The sequence below is a fragment of the Monodelphis domestica genome, chromosome 8, assembly GCF_027887165.1.
Source record: "Monodelphis domestica isolate mMonDom1 chromosome 8, mMonDom1.pri, whole genome shotgun sequence".
NCBI lineage: Eukaryota > Metazoa > Chordata > Mammalia > Didelphimorphia > Didelphidae > Monodelphis > Monodelphis domestica.
In genome coordinates, this window is record NC_077234.1 from 201,090,550 (window position 1) to 201,107,882 (window position 17,333).

The 17,333-nt window shown below is 33.4% G+C and overlaps 1 protein-coding gene across 3 annotated transcripts in view; it reads left to right on the top strand.

Annotated features, from left to right (window-relative positions):
• LONRF2 (LON peptidase N-terminal domain and ring finger 2) overlaps positions 1 to 17,333 on the top strand; it is a 115,892-nt gene that overhangs the window by 80,458 nt on the left and 18,101 nt on the right. For all 3 annotated transcript variants that reach the window (XM_056807437.1, XM_056807438.1, XM_007501127.3), the window contains exons 4-9: positions 297 to 458; positions 1,244 to 1,466; positions 3,478 to 3,577; positions 4,470 to 4,584; positions 7,958 to 8,079; positions 9,236 to 9,394. In XM_056807437.1, the coding sequence (XP_056663415.1) occupies positions 297 to 458; positions 1,244 to 1,466; positions 3,478 to 3,577; positions 4,470 to 4,584; positions 7,958 to 8,079; positions 9,236 to 9,394 (881 nt within the window). The remainder of the gene's footprint in view (positions 1 to 296; positions 459 to 1,243; positions 1,467 to 3,477; positions 3,578 to 4,469; positions 4,585 to 7,957; positions 8,080 to 9,235; positions 9,395 to 17,333) is intronic.

Below are 17,333 nucleotides of genomic sequence, written 5' to 3' on the forward strand. Positions count from 1 at the left end.
AGAGTAGTTAGTTTTGATGCCCATGTTCTGTAACTACTGAAAGTTGAGGTGCTTAGAACTTAATTGTTACTATTCCCTGTGGGGAAATCGATCCCATTGTGGAGAAATTCTTTTTAATCTGTAAGGTCTTATTTGTTTTTACTTTTTCAACTACACAATATGTGGTACCTCTTTTAGGAATTGTTTAGGCTAAACATCCTTTAGACTTCATAATCTTCTATCAGTTTTCTGAGTTGTGTTGTCTAGGTTTCTGAAAGTGTGGCCCCAAATATTTTCTTTTCTTTGTAATTATTCAGATAATGTGTGAAGTGTTTTTCCCAGCTTTGGAAAATGTACATGAAAATTTATCATCTCCCATCCGAAGTCGAACACCATACACCAGATTGAAACCTAAATTTCTGAGCAACATAAATACTAAGTCTAAACTAGAAGATGATTCTAGTGCAGGATGTTCTAAGGTAGGATGTGCATTCATTTTTTGGTATAGTAGTGCTGTCGTATTTATTAAACAACTTGGCAAAATACTTGAGATAATAAGTATAACATGAAAAACCTACAAGTAATCCTTGAGCTATGCTTGGTTTGGTTTGTGTCTTATTGTAGTTACTGATGAAGGTATTCCGTTTTGCACTCCTCAGTTGTGAAAGTTGTATAATTTAGAATATATCAAGAAGAATGATAAAAAAAAGTAGTAATTGTATTGCTCATTCATATAACATCTTAAGGTTTTGTGTACATCAGGCCATTTTGTTCTTAACTATGTGAAGTGGCTATCACAAGTGTAAATGCTCCTATTTTTATAAAAAAGGAAACTGAGGTTTGGAAAGTTTAGCATCCCCATGGTAACCAAGCTGCTAGTGTCAGAGGTGGAATTTTAATTCAGGAATCTTCTTATGACTTGAACCCTTTCTGCTGTACCACAAAAATGACACAAGAAAGGGTTGGAAGAAATGACCTTTGATAGAAAAAAGTTTAAAATGTATTATTATTTTCCTGTAGAAGAGAAATTGAAGGGATTACTTTGACATTTGAGAAGGTTTTTTGGATTTTTTTTTTAAGGAGATTGGAGCTCAGGTTGATTTTCTTTTGAAATACTATGAAAGTCTGGCATTTTTTTCAAGGTCGAATAGCAGTTGAAGTGGGCTACAGGACAATACTATAGGCTCTTGTTTCTTTAAAGATTGTTAAGCTGTCCTTTTACCTGATTTTCTTCACTTAAGTTATTTATATCTTTAATTTCCAGGATTCTTTGTTCCAATTCAACAAAATTCTGTCCCAGGAGTCTGATGTCTATCAAAACTCTGATTCTTCAGTTTCACATCATGTACTCGATCTACACTTTGAAGACAAAAAGACTTTTAAAACTGCCCTTTCCAATGTATCTAGTGCTAGTTTAAAAAGAAAGTTTTCTGCTGATTTGGAAGATGTACTGAATCTTAACATCCCTAACAAAATTTCCAAGGAAGGTTTGTGACCTACAGCTCATTGGAGAATGTGATTTCAAAGAATTGAATATTAACTTCTCTTGTATATCTTAACGGGAGTAGTAAGAAGGATACACTCTATCATATTTGTTTATATAGTATAGCTGATGGAGTAGAATTTACATAATTTTTTGGATCAAGGCATGCCCCCCCCCAATAAATCTTTGAAAAACTCACCTTCTTGTTAAGTTCAGGAAAGTGCAGTCTAGTGTTGTGAAATAGGAGTGAAATGGGGACTTCCTCATTGGTGGCTGCTGGGCAGAAGTGCTAATACATTCTTGGCCTGGGCCTAAATTTAATGACTTCACAAAGTGAAATTTTCCCATACTTCACATGCAACTAAACTTCCTAGACATGTTGTTGCTAGAGATTGCAAACTATTAAGAAACTATATTTGCTTAAATATGTACTGAGTCGAGTGATAAAAGCATTGGTGATTTCTTAAGTTGTTTTAAGAAATATGTGTTATTTTATTCCCAGCCATCTATTTTAAATTATTTGTTGTACTTGCCATCAAAACAGCAGGAAACACTCTAGATGATTTGTTTCTCCCTTCTTTAAACACATGGTAAAGAATAAATATCTATATTTTATGTAAAAAATACAGAATATCTACACCATGACTTGGCATTAAACCAATTAAATTTTTAGGGGGAAAAAGTCCTGAAAGCTGAGTTTATTACTCTGGCACTTCTTGTAAGAAAATAAAGAAATTTGGGCCATCATTCTGGGCAGAAGATCCATCTTTAATTGTGGTAAATTAGAGCTGAAGATTTCACCATATCTAGCTTGTGTCAGACATCTTTTGGATATTCACAGTTGTTTTATAGGCTTTTGACAGTTAATACAGATCATTGATTAACAAAACAAAGTGTTCAAAGTAGATTATCTAATAGTTGCTAAATTCTAGTACAAAGTCTATACATTTTATTGATCCTATAATTAATACCCTGAGACAATGACTATTGAAAGAGACTTATTGATCTTTTGATTAATGTATCTAGAAAGACACTTAAAGATAAAATCTGGGCATCCTATTGTTGATATAAAAGCAGATGCCAACTATATAATTTTTATCTTTTTTCCAAAAATCACTCAAATTGTATACTTAAGCATTCTAGGGCTGATAACAGGAGCTCTTAAGCTAACTTCCTCATCTTATCAGTTGATTAACAACTAAGACTAACCTTTCTAGCATCCTAGTTATAGATACTATCTAAAGAATTTTATAATAAATGAGGTAAAAGCAATGAATACAATTTCATTTTTTAATTTTTGGATATGATCTTGTTAGATATATCCCAGCTAACTATGTCCAGTTAAAGTTGGGGGAGAATCAAATCTTGGTAATATACAAGGGAACATTTGGAAGTAGAACTTTCATCCAAATTAACAAGAATGATTACTATGATGTTCATTTAGTGTATATTGAATCTTTTATGATCTGAGAATTTAAGCTGTGCTCATTTGAATTTAACTTTGTATCACTATGTGATGGTCAATGCAAACTCATGTTAATATCGCTATAATAAAAAGAGATAGTTTTATGATAGATTGTAATCCACATTGTATAAAAATCTTTTCATTATTGGTTTCAAAATTCCATTCTTCACTCAATCAGAAAATATCAGAATTTCTAGTAAGTAGTAAATTAACTGATTTAATTCCTTTACTTTTACTCATGCCCTAAGGGTATTGATTAGTACTGAAAAGAATAAATGGTGACTAATGATAGCTGCCATTAGCTAGATTACTCACAAATATTTTTTAGAACTAGTTTAATCTACATAATTACCTACAAGATCATCATTTCTGTGTGCTTACTAATTAAAAGAGAAGCAATGTGCTTAATCAGGTATCTGATCTTTATAATTCTAGGAAACTTATTTATGCTAAATTTACATATTGTTCCCAAAGAACGATACTTATTAGATTTGTTATTCAAATGCACTTGACTTGAATATTACTAATAATATTGTCAATTTTTTCTTAGATGAAGAGACCTTACCTCAAATTGTTCCAAGTACTAAATTAGGAAAGAGTCCAGTAATCTTGTTAGATGCATCAGACTTTGAATGCTCACTTTGTATGAGGTATAGTATAACAGAACTACAGAAATAAAATATAAAGCATGGTCTTGTGAATTTTTTGCCTAAAAGAAAAATGTGTTTTATTCTCTAGTACAAGGGTTCTTAATCTGGGGTTCACAAATTTATAGAATTTTTAAAATAACTATGTTTCTCTTCTTTTTTAGAAAAATTTGATTTATTTGTTTATTGGTTACATTAAAATTCCAAGATATCCCCCCTCTTTCTCTCCCCTTCCTGCTATAGAAAAAGCCTCATTTGACCCAAAAAACCCAATGTGTATATATATAAAGATGACTTTTGTGTGTCTGTTTATCAGTTCTTTCTTTGGAGGTGAACATTAACAAATTATTCTACAAACATTAATTCTGTAGCCAAATATAATATTCTCTTGGTTCTACTCATTTCACTTTTTGTAATTTCATGTAGGTTTTTCTATATTATTTTGAAATTAACCTGCTCATCATTTCTCATGCTGCAGTAATATTCCATATAACTATATTTAAATATAATTAGATTCATTTTTCTTTTCTTGTAATTTTATGATTTAATTTAATTTTATACATTTTTATTTTACTTTATACATTTAAAATCATTATTCTGAAAACAGATACAGGGGCTTCACCATGCCTCCAGTAGTCCATGGCACACACACACACAAAAAGGGTTTAGAACCCTTGTTCTAATAGATAATTTCATAGTCAGCAACTATTTCACAAAATTTTATATTAGTAAATCTTGGGATAATATTTCTCCAGTCTACTTTGATATGACGATAAAATAAAAGCAGGAGTATAAAAATAAATAATGTGGATGAAAATTCAGTTGTAAAATCTTTTCAGAATATGTTCTTTTTTTGTTGAGAATAATACCAACATTATTTTCTCCCCTTTATCAGATTATTCTATGAACCTGTTACTACACCATGTGGGCATACTTTCTGCCTAAAATGTCTTGAGCGCTGCCTTGACCATACACCAGATTGTCCATTGTGCAAAGAGAAGCTTTCTGAAGTAAGCATATTATATAGTAGAGCATGTGATATGTCTCTAGTGGATAATTTTTTCCACACATGGGGAAAAAGTATGAAGTTTCTCACTTACCTCTTGGCCTTGGTACTTATCCTCATTAAGTATGTCTTTTTTTTTTCCTCTCTGACTTCTTTCTTCTGAATTATACACACAACATTTGAATACACGTAAATTATCTTCAGTGTCACACATTTTAAAGGTACAGAGGACATATAGTTGATGACAAAATAGGTTCCCAAACATACTACATGGAATCATTTTACATTTAGTCTGAATCCAAAACCATTAAAATCTAGCTTTCCTTGGGAAAATAGTTCTTTGTTTGGTTTTTTTATCCCTGTTTATAGTCATTATTTGGATCCTGTGAAAGTAAAACAGAATAACAAAGAAGTGTACCTCTAACTCACAATTTATTCTCCTGATTTAAAAATATGTATTCATATTAGATAAACTTTACTAATCAAGAAATCAAAAGGCCTGGGCTCCAGTCTCAGCTTTGTTATTAACTTGGGGTTTGATCTTGGACAAGTCACAAGAAGTTTGGGATTTGGTTTCTTTTCCTCTATAACATGGGAATATACCACATTTTACCCTATCACAGTGAACTGTTGATAAAATTAGGCACTTGATAATAAAATAACTTTGAAAAGTTAAAGTGCTAAACTAAAATGTAAGTTATTAACAGTAATTCTTCATGCAGAATCTAATGTTCCACTTAAATGAATTTGCCATAAGAGTTTGTAATTGATGCCTGACTATTTTTTGCTGGAGATAATCTATAATGCAAATTTCCAAGCTTTCTAAAATTTCATGCTGAGGGTAATGTTTCCTTGAAGACATCCATTATACATATCTGCTTTTGTAAAGTAATGTTCTTAGTGGAGATATTGAGGTGTGTGTGCAGAGGAGTGTCTATTCCCACATTGAATGGCCTGGAGTTTTGTGCTTTTATGTGGATAATTATTCTATACCTTCTCTTGGCTGTCAGCTGTCACTTTTGTTGTCATCAGAATGAGCCTGCTTGTAAATCTGCTATTTTGTTGTATGTATCATTATCTGATGTGGAAGGATGCAGATTTCTGTGGCAGTTATTTTTGGCTGTGCCATTTTTGTGTATGGGCTCACAGTGGTATTATAAATGGTTGGTTTTCTAGAAGTCAGTTTCCCAAAAGTGAGGCATTATTGTATTTATAGTGTCAAATGTGATGGGGTAATAAAGTCTTATGATTAGTTATAACTTATGAAAGTTATATGCCATGTGTGCTACCAATTTTTAAAGAATTTTAAATAATAAAATTAACAAAACACATGAAGAACATGACTAAATGTCTTTAATTTCTAAGATATGTTATTATCTTATAGTGTCTTTAGATATGTTATCTTGCAGATTTAGCTATCAATTATTATTATAGATATTCAGAAATTCCATTTGATAGTATGTAATTAAATCAGCTTTTATTATGCTACTCAGTGAAAATAGCACATAAAATAAATATTAATACATATTACTCCCTTTTACATAACATAATAATTTGTATGCCCTATTATGACAATTCATAGTTTATTTTCTACCTGGCCTTTCTTACTGAGACTTAACAAAATTCCTTAGAAAGTAGATAAGATATGTTGGAAAAGTCTTCAAGGAAACAGTAAAACTGGGGCTGATCTAATAATTTGGGGGCAAGACAACCTCCTGAAAGATCACAAGGATGTTGTACAAGCTCAAGTCCAGAAATTAAAAATCAAAACAAAACATATAACTATTTTGTGTGCCTAAATGAAATTTAAGGAAACAAAAATATTTGGCATCAAGTGTAGTATTTCAGTATTCCCCAAAAGTATATACTTTTTGCATATGGAAGCATATGGAAGAATTTTGTTGAAAAGAAATATCCTCATGTCATGCTCTCACATATACCTGCATGGAGTTAAGCATTAAAAGTATTGCTTTTAAATCGAACTTGTACAAAACTTAACAACAAAACATTGCCATTTTAAATTTATTTGCCTTTCCTTCTGAGTTTTAGTTGCAAAATTGTGAGGAAGGCCAAATGTATCTTTTTTATTCATTTACTTATTTTTGTTATACAAATATTTTATTCCAAATTGTACAAAACCAAACAAAATCATTTTCATATACAAAGAAAAAGAAGATTGTACATAAGTGAAATTGCTAATCTCTTGTATGCTTAACTTACTTTTTTTCATAGCTTCATAATAAATCCTATCCACCAGTGTCCTAACCCTTCCCTAATCTCCCTTCATCACAAAAGGTATTGCCCAGGAAACCGACATGTAAATATTAATTAAATCTTTCATTTTTCACCTTTCAGTTCACAATCTGGTATTCTTCCAGTATTAATTCTGTAGCTATGTATGATATTCTCTTGGTTCCCCTCATTTCAATGGTCATTATTCTGTGTAGTTCTTTCCAAGTTTTTAAAAAATTAGCCTGCTCATCACTCCTTATAGTGCAGTAGTATTACATCACAATCAATTACCACAATTTTTTTAGCCATTCTCCAGTTGATGGGTGTCCCCTCAATTTTCCAATTCTTTGCCACAGAGATAGCTGCTATTAATATTTTGGAATATATGTATTATTTTCCTTTTTCCCTGACTTTCTTGGGAAACAGGCTAAGCAATGGTATTGCTCGGCCCAAAGGTATACACAGTTTTATAACTCTCTGGGTGTAGTTACAAATTGCTCTCCAAAATGGTTGAATCAGTTCACATCTCCAACAGTTTACTAGTGTTACCATTTTTATGTATCCCCTCCAGCATTTGTCATTTTGCCCTTTTTAAATTTTAACCACTCTGTTGGGTGTGAGATGATATATCTCAGAATTGTTTTGGTTTGCATTTCTCTAATAAGTAGTGATTTAGAGCATTTTTCATTTATCTACATATGACTTTGATTTCTTATCTGAAAATGGTCTGTTCATATCTTTTGCCCATTTATCAATTGGGAGATTTCTCTTATTCTTGTAAATTTGTTAAAGTTCTCCATATATCATAGATATGAGACCTCTATCTGGGGTGCTATCTATAAACTATTTACTATTATAAAAAAACTATTTAAAACAACAAATTCTATTCTCTATATCAGTTAAAACATCTATATAAACATAAATTTTGAAACAACTTTATATATTTGTACACTACTGGTTATTTTTTTTTCTTGAGACATACTGCACTGCCTTATAAGTTTTTCGTATTTTTCTATAGATTTTTTATACCATAAGACCAAGAAGCAGAAGCTTTATGGTTGAAATTAATTGGTGTTGATTTTATTTAAATTTTTAAAATTTACTATATGTCAATATGATTTGCTTAACAATTTATTTTATTACAGTTTTTGGCAAGCAGAAGTTATAAAAAAACCATACTGACTGAAGAATTAATACTTCGCTACTTACCAGAAGAGTTATCTGATAGAAAAAAAGTTTATGATGATGAAATGAAGGAGTTATCAAAGTAAGTGTTGTTCATGTGTTAAAATTATTTGTTAACTTCATAGCCTCGCAAAAATATTTTTAAAATATTTGTAGCAAATCAAATGAGATTTTAAATTGGATATTACTTAAGTCATCAAGAAAAATTTTTCTAGTTGTATCCTCAAACTTAAGTAAACAAATGCAACAGTTTATGATTTATAAAGCTAGGAAATTGTTCCTCATCACTATTAAATAAAATAGGTTTTGTAGAAAACCCAGATGAGTGTCTACTCACATTTCCACTAAGGATTAGAATTCTGGCCTCACTCACTGGATCAATCGTGAAGGGATACTGTATTTTTTTTTAATTTTTCAATATTATTTCAGTGATCAATATATACACACATTTCAGTTTATAAAAATAAAAGAATAGTATGAGAAACTACGAAGTGATATGATTTTGTTTTTTAAGAATATGTTAAACTTAACAAGGCGGTACCAAAATTACCCTATTATTCTATGTTTCTTTCTGATTGTTTTCTGATGGGTTTTTTTAAAAGTTTTTACTAATGCTCCCTTCTTCTTGAAGATTAAAAGCATTTGTTTTACTATCAACAAACATATATCACCCCCTTCCCCAATAGAATCCTTCCCTTACAGTCTTATAAGTACAGCGAAGCAATACAAATCAATATATTTACCTATATCTGAAAATACGTATTTCACCATCACTTTACCAATAGTAAGAGGCAGACTTTACTATTAGTTTTCTGAAGTCATTATTGGTCACTGCTTTGATCAAGTTTTAAAAGAAGCCCTTCAAAATTGTTTTCTTCTACATTATGATAGTCATCTTGCATATTATTCTCTTGGTGCTATTTTACCACTACATCATCATTTCATATTGGTCTCTATAGATTTCTCTTATCTGTCATATTTATAATTTCTTATAGTATAATAATCCATTTCATTCATATAACCACAGTTTGTGCTGATGACAATCCTTAACTTGTGGGGACATATTTTATTTCTATTTGTTCACTACAACAACAACAAAAAAAGCAGAAGCCAGCTTTTGTTATTTAAATGAGAGATTTCTAGTTTTATATTTCTCTTATATAGTCCCAGTTAATCTCATCTCTTCTGCATGGTTCAGCTTAGAAGAAAATAAGTTAAAATTTTTCATTGTTTTACAGTTTGACTAAAGATGTTCCCATCTTTGTGTGCACCATGGCCTTTCCTACAATCCCTTGTCCACTACATGTCTTTGAACCTCGATATAGGCTTATGATAAGAAGATGCATGGAAACTGGCACCAAACGGTTCGGCATGTGTTTAGCTGATGAACTTAAAGGGTAAGTTATTAGCTATGAAAAAATTTAAAGCCCTAAAGATGAAATGCATAATTTGATATTTTTTCTTAGAAATAGTTTTGGTCTTTGGGAGCTATTGCTCTGTATTTGCATTTGGAGTCAATCATTAGTCTTTTTGTTTTGTGTGTTGCCTTATTTATTGGGCAGTATTATCTGGGTCTGAAACAAGGTAAGGGGGATAAGAGTTTGAGGGTAAGGCAAAATGATAGGGATCAGAAGGACTTAATGATACGATTCTGTACTCTTTTATATCACCTCAGTGAAATTTAGCCTTTTGCATTGAATCCCACAGCTATCCACTGAAGTTTTATTGCCTAGAAAGTTTTCCCCACCATTAAGAGAGTAATAAAACTGATTTTAAAAATCTGAGTAGATATGTGAACATGAATAGATTATTATATCTGACATACCTATACCTAATAGCCAAAAATAGTCATGACATTTACTAAATCACTAGGACTTAATTTTAAGTTTTAGAGATTGTCATTTAGAGAAATGTTTATATCAGAAGGAATTTTTGTCTCTGAGAATGTTTGCTTTGGTGCTCCAGAAGTAATTTAAGTTCCCTAAGAGAATATTAAACTTTGATATAATTTATCAGACTGGCTTTATGAAGTACAAAGACATCATTCTTTTGCCACAAGACCCAGTTACATCTCAATTGCCAGATGACACTAGACAGAAGATTTTCCTCTTATGAATTTACATTACTGTTTAATTTTCTTTACCCCTCTCCATTCCCCTGGCCAAGAAGTCATAGATTACTAAAATTGTTAGAACTGGAAAGTACTGTGGCAGTCAATGTACAGTGGAAAAAAACATTAACTTTGGAGCCTGAAGACTAGATTCATCATGTACCACCTCTTCACCATCTTCCTGATAGGATTTTGGGCAAATCACTGAACCTCCCTGGAACAATTTTCATATGTAAAATTAAGGGGGTCACATTAGACAGCCACTGAAACTCCTCTCAGCTCTTTGCATATCCCATTTAGCCACCAGCATCCTACTGGGTGCCCTGACCAGTAGGTGCCTTTCCTCTTCTTGTCCTTCTTTGGCCCTGGGAACTATAAATAAATCAAGATTATGCTGGCAGCTGCCCTTGATCAGTTACTCATCACCACCCCCACCCGAGACCCCTCCCAGTAGAGGAAGGCTTAGCACTGCCTTAGCTAGTCTGTGCTCTCCTTCTCAATATTGACAAAATAGATGATGGCATTTTTTACACTTACCTCAGCCACTCTACATGTCTTACTAGATGGACTTCTGAGGAACATTTTGTGGCTTTTATTTCACATTCTCCTATAGATGTTTTTTTTTTTAATTTATTTAATTAATTTAGAATATTTTTCCATGGTAACAAGATTCATATTCTTTCCCTGCCATCCTCAGATCCCTAACCTCCCCTATGGTCGATGCACAATTCCTCTTGGTTTTACATGTGTCATTGATCAAGACCCATTTCCATATTGTTATGTTTGCACTCGGGTGATCATTTAGTCTATATCCCCAATCATTTCCCCATCAATCCTTGTGATTGAGCAGTTGTTTTTCTTTTGTGCTTCTACTCCCACAGTTCTTCCTCTGAATATAGATAGCATTCTTCTAAGACAATTCTGAGGAATTGTTCTGGATCATTGCATTGCTGCTAATAGAGAGGTCCATTACTTTCGATTGTACCACAGTGTATCTCTGTGTATAATGTTCTCCTGGTTCTGCTCCTTTCACTCTGCATCAATTCCTGGAGGTTGTTCCAGTCTCCATGGAATTCCTCCACTTTATTATTCCTTTGAGCACAATAGTATTCCATCGCCAGCATATACCACAGTTTGTTCAGCCATTCCCCAATTGAAAGACATCCCCTCATTTTCCAATTTTTTTTTGCCACCACAAAGAGTGTAGCTATGAATACTTTGGTACAAGTCTTTTTCTTTATCTCTTTAGGGTACAAACCCAGCAGACAGTCTTTTAGCGCCCTTTGGGCATAGTTCCAAACTGCCTGGATGCCTGGATCAATTCACAACTCCAATAGCAATGTATTAATGTCCCAATTTTGCCACAGCCCCTCCAACATTTATTACTTTCCTTTGTTAGCCAATCTGCTAGGTGTGAGGTGGTACCTCAGAGTTGTTTTTATTTTCATTTTTCTGATTATAAGAGATTTAGAACACTTTTTCATGTGTTTATTGATAGTTTTGATTTCTTTATCTGAAAATTGCCTATTCATGTCCCTTGCCCATTTATCAATTGAGGAATGACTTGATTTTTTGTACAATTGATTCAGCTCTTTATAAATTTGAGTAATTAGACTTTTGTCAGAGTTTTTTGTTAAGAAGATTTGTTTCCCAATTTGTTTCTTTCCTTCCAATTTTGGTGGCATTGGTTTTGTTTGTACAAAAAACTTTTAATTTAATGGAGTCAAAATTATTTATTTTACATTTTGTAATTTTTTCTAACTCTTGCTTGATCTTAAAATCTTTCCTAAAGATCTGACAAGTATACTATTCTGTGTTCATAAATTTTCCTTCTTTATATTCAAGCCACCAATTATTTAGATCTAGTTTTAATTGGGTGGAAAGTGTTTTGTAGTTGTGTTCAACTAGTTCCTATGTTTGTCTTGGCAGATAGATTCCTAAGTATTTTATATTGCCTAGGGTGATTCTAAATGGAATTTCTCTTTCTAAATATTGCTGCTGAGATGTGTTGGAAATATATAGAAATGCTAATGATTTGTGTGGGTTTATTTTGTATCCTGCTACTCTGCTAAAGTCGTTGATTATTTCCACTAGCTTTTTGGTTGATTCTCTAGTATTCTTTAAGTAGACCATCATATCATCCGCAAAGAATGATAGCTTGGTCTCTTCATTGCCTATTTTAATACCTTCAATTTCTTTTTCTTCTCTGATTGCTACTGCTAGTGTTTCTAGTACAATGTTAAAGAATAGAGGTGATAATGGGCTAGATGTTTATTTTTGATAGGAAGTTCCCTAAAGCCTTTCTTGAGAGAGTAGCCAAGAAAATATGGTGACAATTAGTAAGTGAATTCCATGTGAATGCTTTCATATAGACATGTCATGGTTACTTTCCTCAAGAACTCTGAAGTTCAAGTCTTTCTTGTTCCATAGAGTGAATCTCACTCCATTCTCTTTCCTTTCCTCATTCAGCTTCCTCTTATATCTGACTAGGTTCCATTGGGGGTCTGTCAGAAGGTGGGAAGAAAGTAGAAGAGGGAAAATGCTATCAATCATATGTAATACCAATAGCTCCATCTCTTCTTTCTCCAATGCCTTACACAAACCCACCTCTTGTTTTTTTAAAAATATTTTTCCCTGGTTCCATGATTCATGTAGTCTCCATCCCCTTTTCCCTCCCCTCTCCCAGAGCTGACACACAATTCCACTGGGTTATATACATGTATTATCACTTAATACCTATTTCCATATTTTCCACTTTTGTAATAATCTTTTAAAAACCCAAACCCCACATCCTATACCCATATAAAAAAGTGATAAATCATATGGTTTTCTTCTGCGTTTTTGCTCCCAGTTCTTTTTCTCAGTGTGGATTAACATTCTCATAAGTCCCTCAGGATTGTCCTGGATCATTTCATCACTATCAATAGCAAAGTCAGTTACAAATATTCATCCCACAGTGTGTCATCAGTCTCTGGTGTACAATGTTCTCCTGGTTTTGCTCATTTCGCTTCACATCAGTTCATGGAGGTCCTTCCAACTCTTATGGAAATCAAGCAATTTATCGTCCCTTATAGCATAGTAGTATTCCATTGCCATCATGTACCACAATTTGTTCAGCCATTCCTCTAAAGAGGGACACCCCCCTCATTTTCCACTTTTTTGCCACCACAAAGAGCAAAGCTACAAATATTTTTGTACAAACATTTTTCTTTATTATCTCTTTGAAGTGCAAACCTAATAGTGGTATTGCTAGATCAAAGGATATGCATTTGTTTAAAGCCCTTTGCACATAGTTCCAAATTGCCTTCCAGAATGGTTTGATCAATTCACAACTCTACCAGCAATGCATTAGTGTCCCAATTTTGCCACATCCCCTTCAACATTTATTATTTTCTTTTACTATCATATTGGCCAATCTGCTAAGTACCTCAAGGTTGTTATTATTTGCATTTCTCTAATCAGGAAGGTATTTTAGAAGACTTTTTCATGTGATTATTGATAGTTTTGATTTCTTCATCTGAAAACTGCCTATTTATATCTCTTAACCATTTGTTTATTGGGGAATGGCTTCATTTCTGGTACATTTGACTTAGTTCCTTATATATTTGGGTAAAAATTAGACCTTTGTCAGAGAATTTTGTTACAAAAAATTTTTCCAGTTTTTGTTGCGTCCTTTCCAATTTTGATTGCATTTGTTTTGTTTGTACAAAACCTTTTTAATTTAATATAATCAAAATAATTTGTTTTACATTTTGTCATGTTCTCTATCTCTTGCTTGGTCTTAAATTCTTTCCCATAGATCTGAAAGGCATCCTAATCTATATTTACCTAATTTATTTGTGATTTTACTCTTTATATTTAAGTCATTTACCCATTTTGAATTTATCCTGTAATAGGGTGTGAGATGTTGATCTAAACCTAATTTTCCCATACTGTTTTCCAATTTCCCAACAGTTTTTGTCAAATTGTGAGTTCTTGTTCCAAAAACTGGGGTTTATCAAATACTATCTTGCTGAGGTCATTTACCCCAAGTCTATTCCATTGATCCACCCTTCTGTCTCTTAGCCAGTACCATATTGTTTTGATGACCACTGCTTTGTAGTACAGTTTTAAGATCTGGAACTGCTAGACCCCCATCCTTCACATTTTTTTTATTTGTTCCCCTGATATACTTGGCTTTTTGTTCTTCCAGATTAACTTTGTTATATTTTTTCCTAATTCTATAAAAAGTTTTTTGGTAGTTTTATACTGAATAAGTAAATTAGTTTAGGTAGGATTGTCATTTTTACTATATTAGCTCATCCTATTCATGAACAATTAATATTTTTCCAATTGCTTAGCTCTAATTTTATTTGTGTGAAATGTGTTCACAAAACCACCTCTTGATTAGCTCCCCTCAACAAAGCAGCCACTTTTCATTACAACCAGTATTTTTGGTTTCTTCTTTTTCCAGGGTTAATAAGCCTATATTAACTGTGATAGCTAGTGAAGAGGAGCCCAATAGCTTGAGATTCTGCTTCAGTTTCTAATGTGTCTACCAGATCCCTTCTAATCTTATATGTCTAGGTTTCTTAGTAAGTGAAATCTAAGAAGTTTTCTTGGCCTATAGTTAACCAAAATAAGGATTGCTTAGGGTTAGGTAATATTATTATAATTTTAGACCAAGAAGTGATCATAGAGAGGTTATATAGCCTCCAAATTTTATAAATGGGAAAATTCAAGTCCAAAAATTTAAGTGATTATCTAAGGCCACACTGATGATTAAGTTGCAAAGCCCACTGCTTTGTCTCCTGAATCTTTGTGCTCTTGTCAATCGGTCTGCTAGTATTGTGCTTACTACATGCCAAGCACTGGGCTACCCCAGGCCCTTACATTCTAATGGGAGAAGAAAATATATACATGGAAGCGAAAGGGAAAGGGGAAGCTAGGCAACTCAGTGGTTAGAGAAATTCATTAGGCCCAAGGGTGGGAGTACCTGGTTCATATCTGGCCTTAGACACTCTTAGCTGTGTGACTGCACCCCATTTGCCTCACCTTTGTCCTTCTTTCTTAGAGCTATTACTAAGACAGAAGGTAAGGTTTTAAAAAATAAAGTTGGAGGAGAGGAGAGTGTCCCGTGTCAGGCATAGGAGAGAATGTCTTGAAGGCAGCCTGGAGAGGAAGGTGGTGTGACTGGCCTGGGTTCCCACCTTACATGGAGGTTCTCAGAACAGCCATCCAGAGAGAAGGAGAGGTCTCAGGGGTTGGAGATGCTTGTACTGTGTGTGTGTGTGATGACTACAGGAAATGAGCTTGGGGCCCCTTTACTGCTGTCCTCTCTGTCTCAGCACCATTTGTACAAGGTTCCTAAAGTACTCCCACAAACTTCCAAGAAGGCAGTCTCAAGGAGGAGGGCCAGGCCTTTTCTGTCAGCCTTGTGTGGCAGATTGAAGAGCTGGACATGGAGTTCAAACCCAAGCTCTGCTACTTACTACCTGTATGACCTTGTGCAAGTCATTTAGCCTTCTGGTTTTCATCTCCTCCATGAAATGAGGGGGTGGAACATGATGACCGTCTGCCTTGTCCCAGCTCTGTGAATCTAGAATCTTAAGTGAACTGCTGCAACCTAAAGTTGATTTTGGTAATGTAAAGATAATTTTAGGGTTGTGACTTAAAATCTAGATTTAATTGGTCGCCAAGGGAAATCTCAAATAAAATACCCAAGTCAATCTGGAAATTTATGGTAATTTAATTAAGAAGGAGGGAAGGAATTTAAGGAGAAGGAAGGAAGAGGATATAGGATTTCTCCTGCCTGACTTGTGCCAGGGGGAGTTTAAAATACCTACTTCTAGGTCTCTGAAGAAGATTAGAGGCTTCTAAGAGGATAAAGTTGGAAAGTAAAGGAGGAAAACTCAGCCAGAAATTCACCACTGAACCGAACAATAGCTTTAGCCACACTAAGATGCCAAAAGGCCCAGCATGCTGCCACCAGCCAACTCTCCACCGCCAGAAAGGTCCCTGAGAGAGGAAGTCAGCCACATATATAGACCTTTCACTCTTCTGTCTCCTCCTCTAAATGCCCATATCTTTTAGAGTTCTCATCTTCTTTGATTAGATTATATCTTTAGAGTTACTTAACACTTCTTTGTTAAGTTCACCTTTTGTGAGTTACTTAACCTTTTTGTGATTAGTTTAACCTTTATAGTTACTTAACACCTTTTTGTATTAAGATCTTAAAATAGACTTAACTTAAAGTTCTAGCTTCACTATAAGAGTTAAGTACCTTCATTGTTCAATCAGGAGATTACAACTTCATCTTCCCCTAAAGTACAGTCTAAGTAGGATGGAGTAATTTTAACTGTTTACAATCCCCCCTGATTTTGTTAGACTAAGTATCTTCATTGTAATAATCAGGAAATAGCTAAATCCAATCTTCACAGTAGGGTATCTCCAATCTAAAATAGAAACTAGACCTTTTTATGTCATTGTATTGTCTGATACTTGAGTATGTTCAGATTGATTTAGCAAAGGGGTAAAGTTCTATTTTTCTGTAGTTCTTTGACCCATAGATATTAATTTCATTTTTTAAAAAAGTTCTTGAAAGTACACCCAAGCGAAAATCAATTTAGTTTGTGTAGTTCCATAAAAGAAACATGCAGACTTAATATACACACATACACTTTGTCCTTAATGGTATTTAAAAATTCTGTTTGGCTTTACTGGGTTCAATTCAAAAGTATATTGGACAACTTTACTTTTGTAGAAGCTAATGAGAATGGAAGAGGAGGTAGAGATGGCTTTGAAATCTTAATGCATAAGTCCTATAAAAAGATGGAGAGAAAGGACCGTATTCACACAAAATTTGAGGGCCCTTTGGTAGTTCGTGAAAAAGCCTAGAATGGATATCCCTACTATATAGTTATGATGAATAAAAATATAAAATATGAATTCTTCATTAAAATTGAAGCTTGGTGCAAACCTGACTTGGATCATTAAAAAAATGTACATAAAGATACAGAAATATTTGGAAGACTTGAAATTGTCCACTTCAGTATTGTAGGCTGAAATCAAGTAGAACCTGCAGGTTACAAGCCTGATGAAGACCCAGAATCATTCCAAACAGTCAAGACCTAGAAAGGACATTTGAGACCCAACTGGAAAAAATAACTGACAAAGTCAAGACTTTGCACAGATGTGTACCTATGAGCTCTGATTCACCTGGTAGAAACTATAAAGAAGGACTCTTT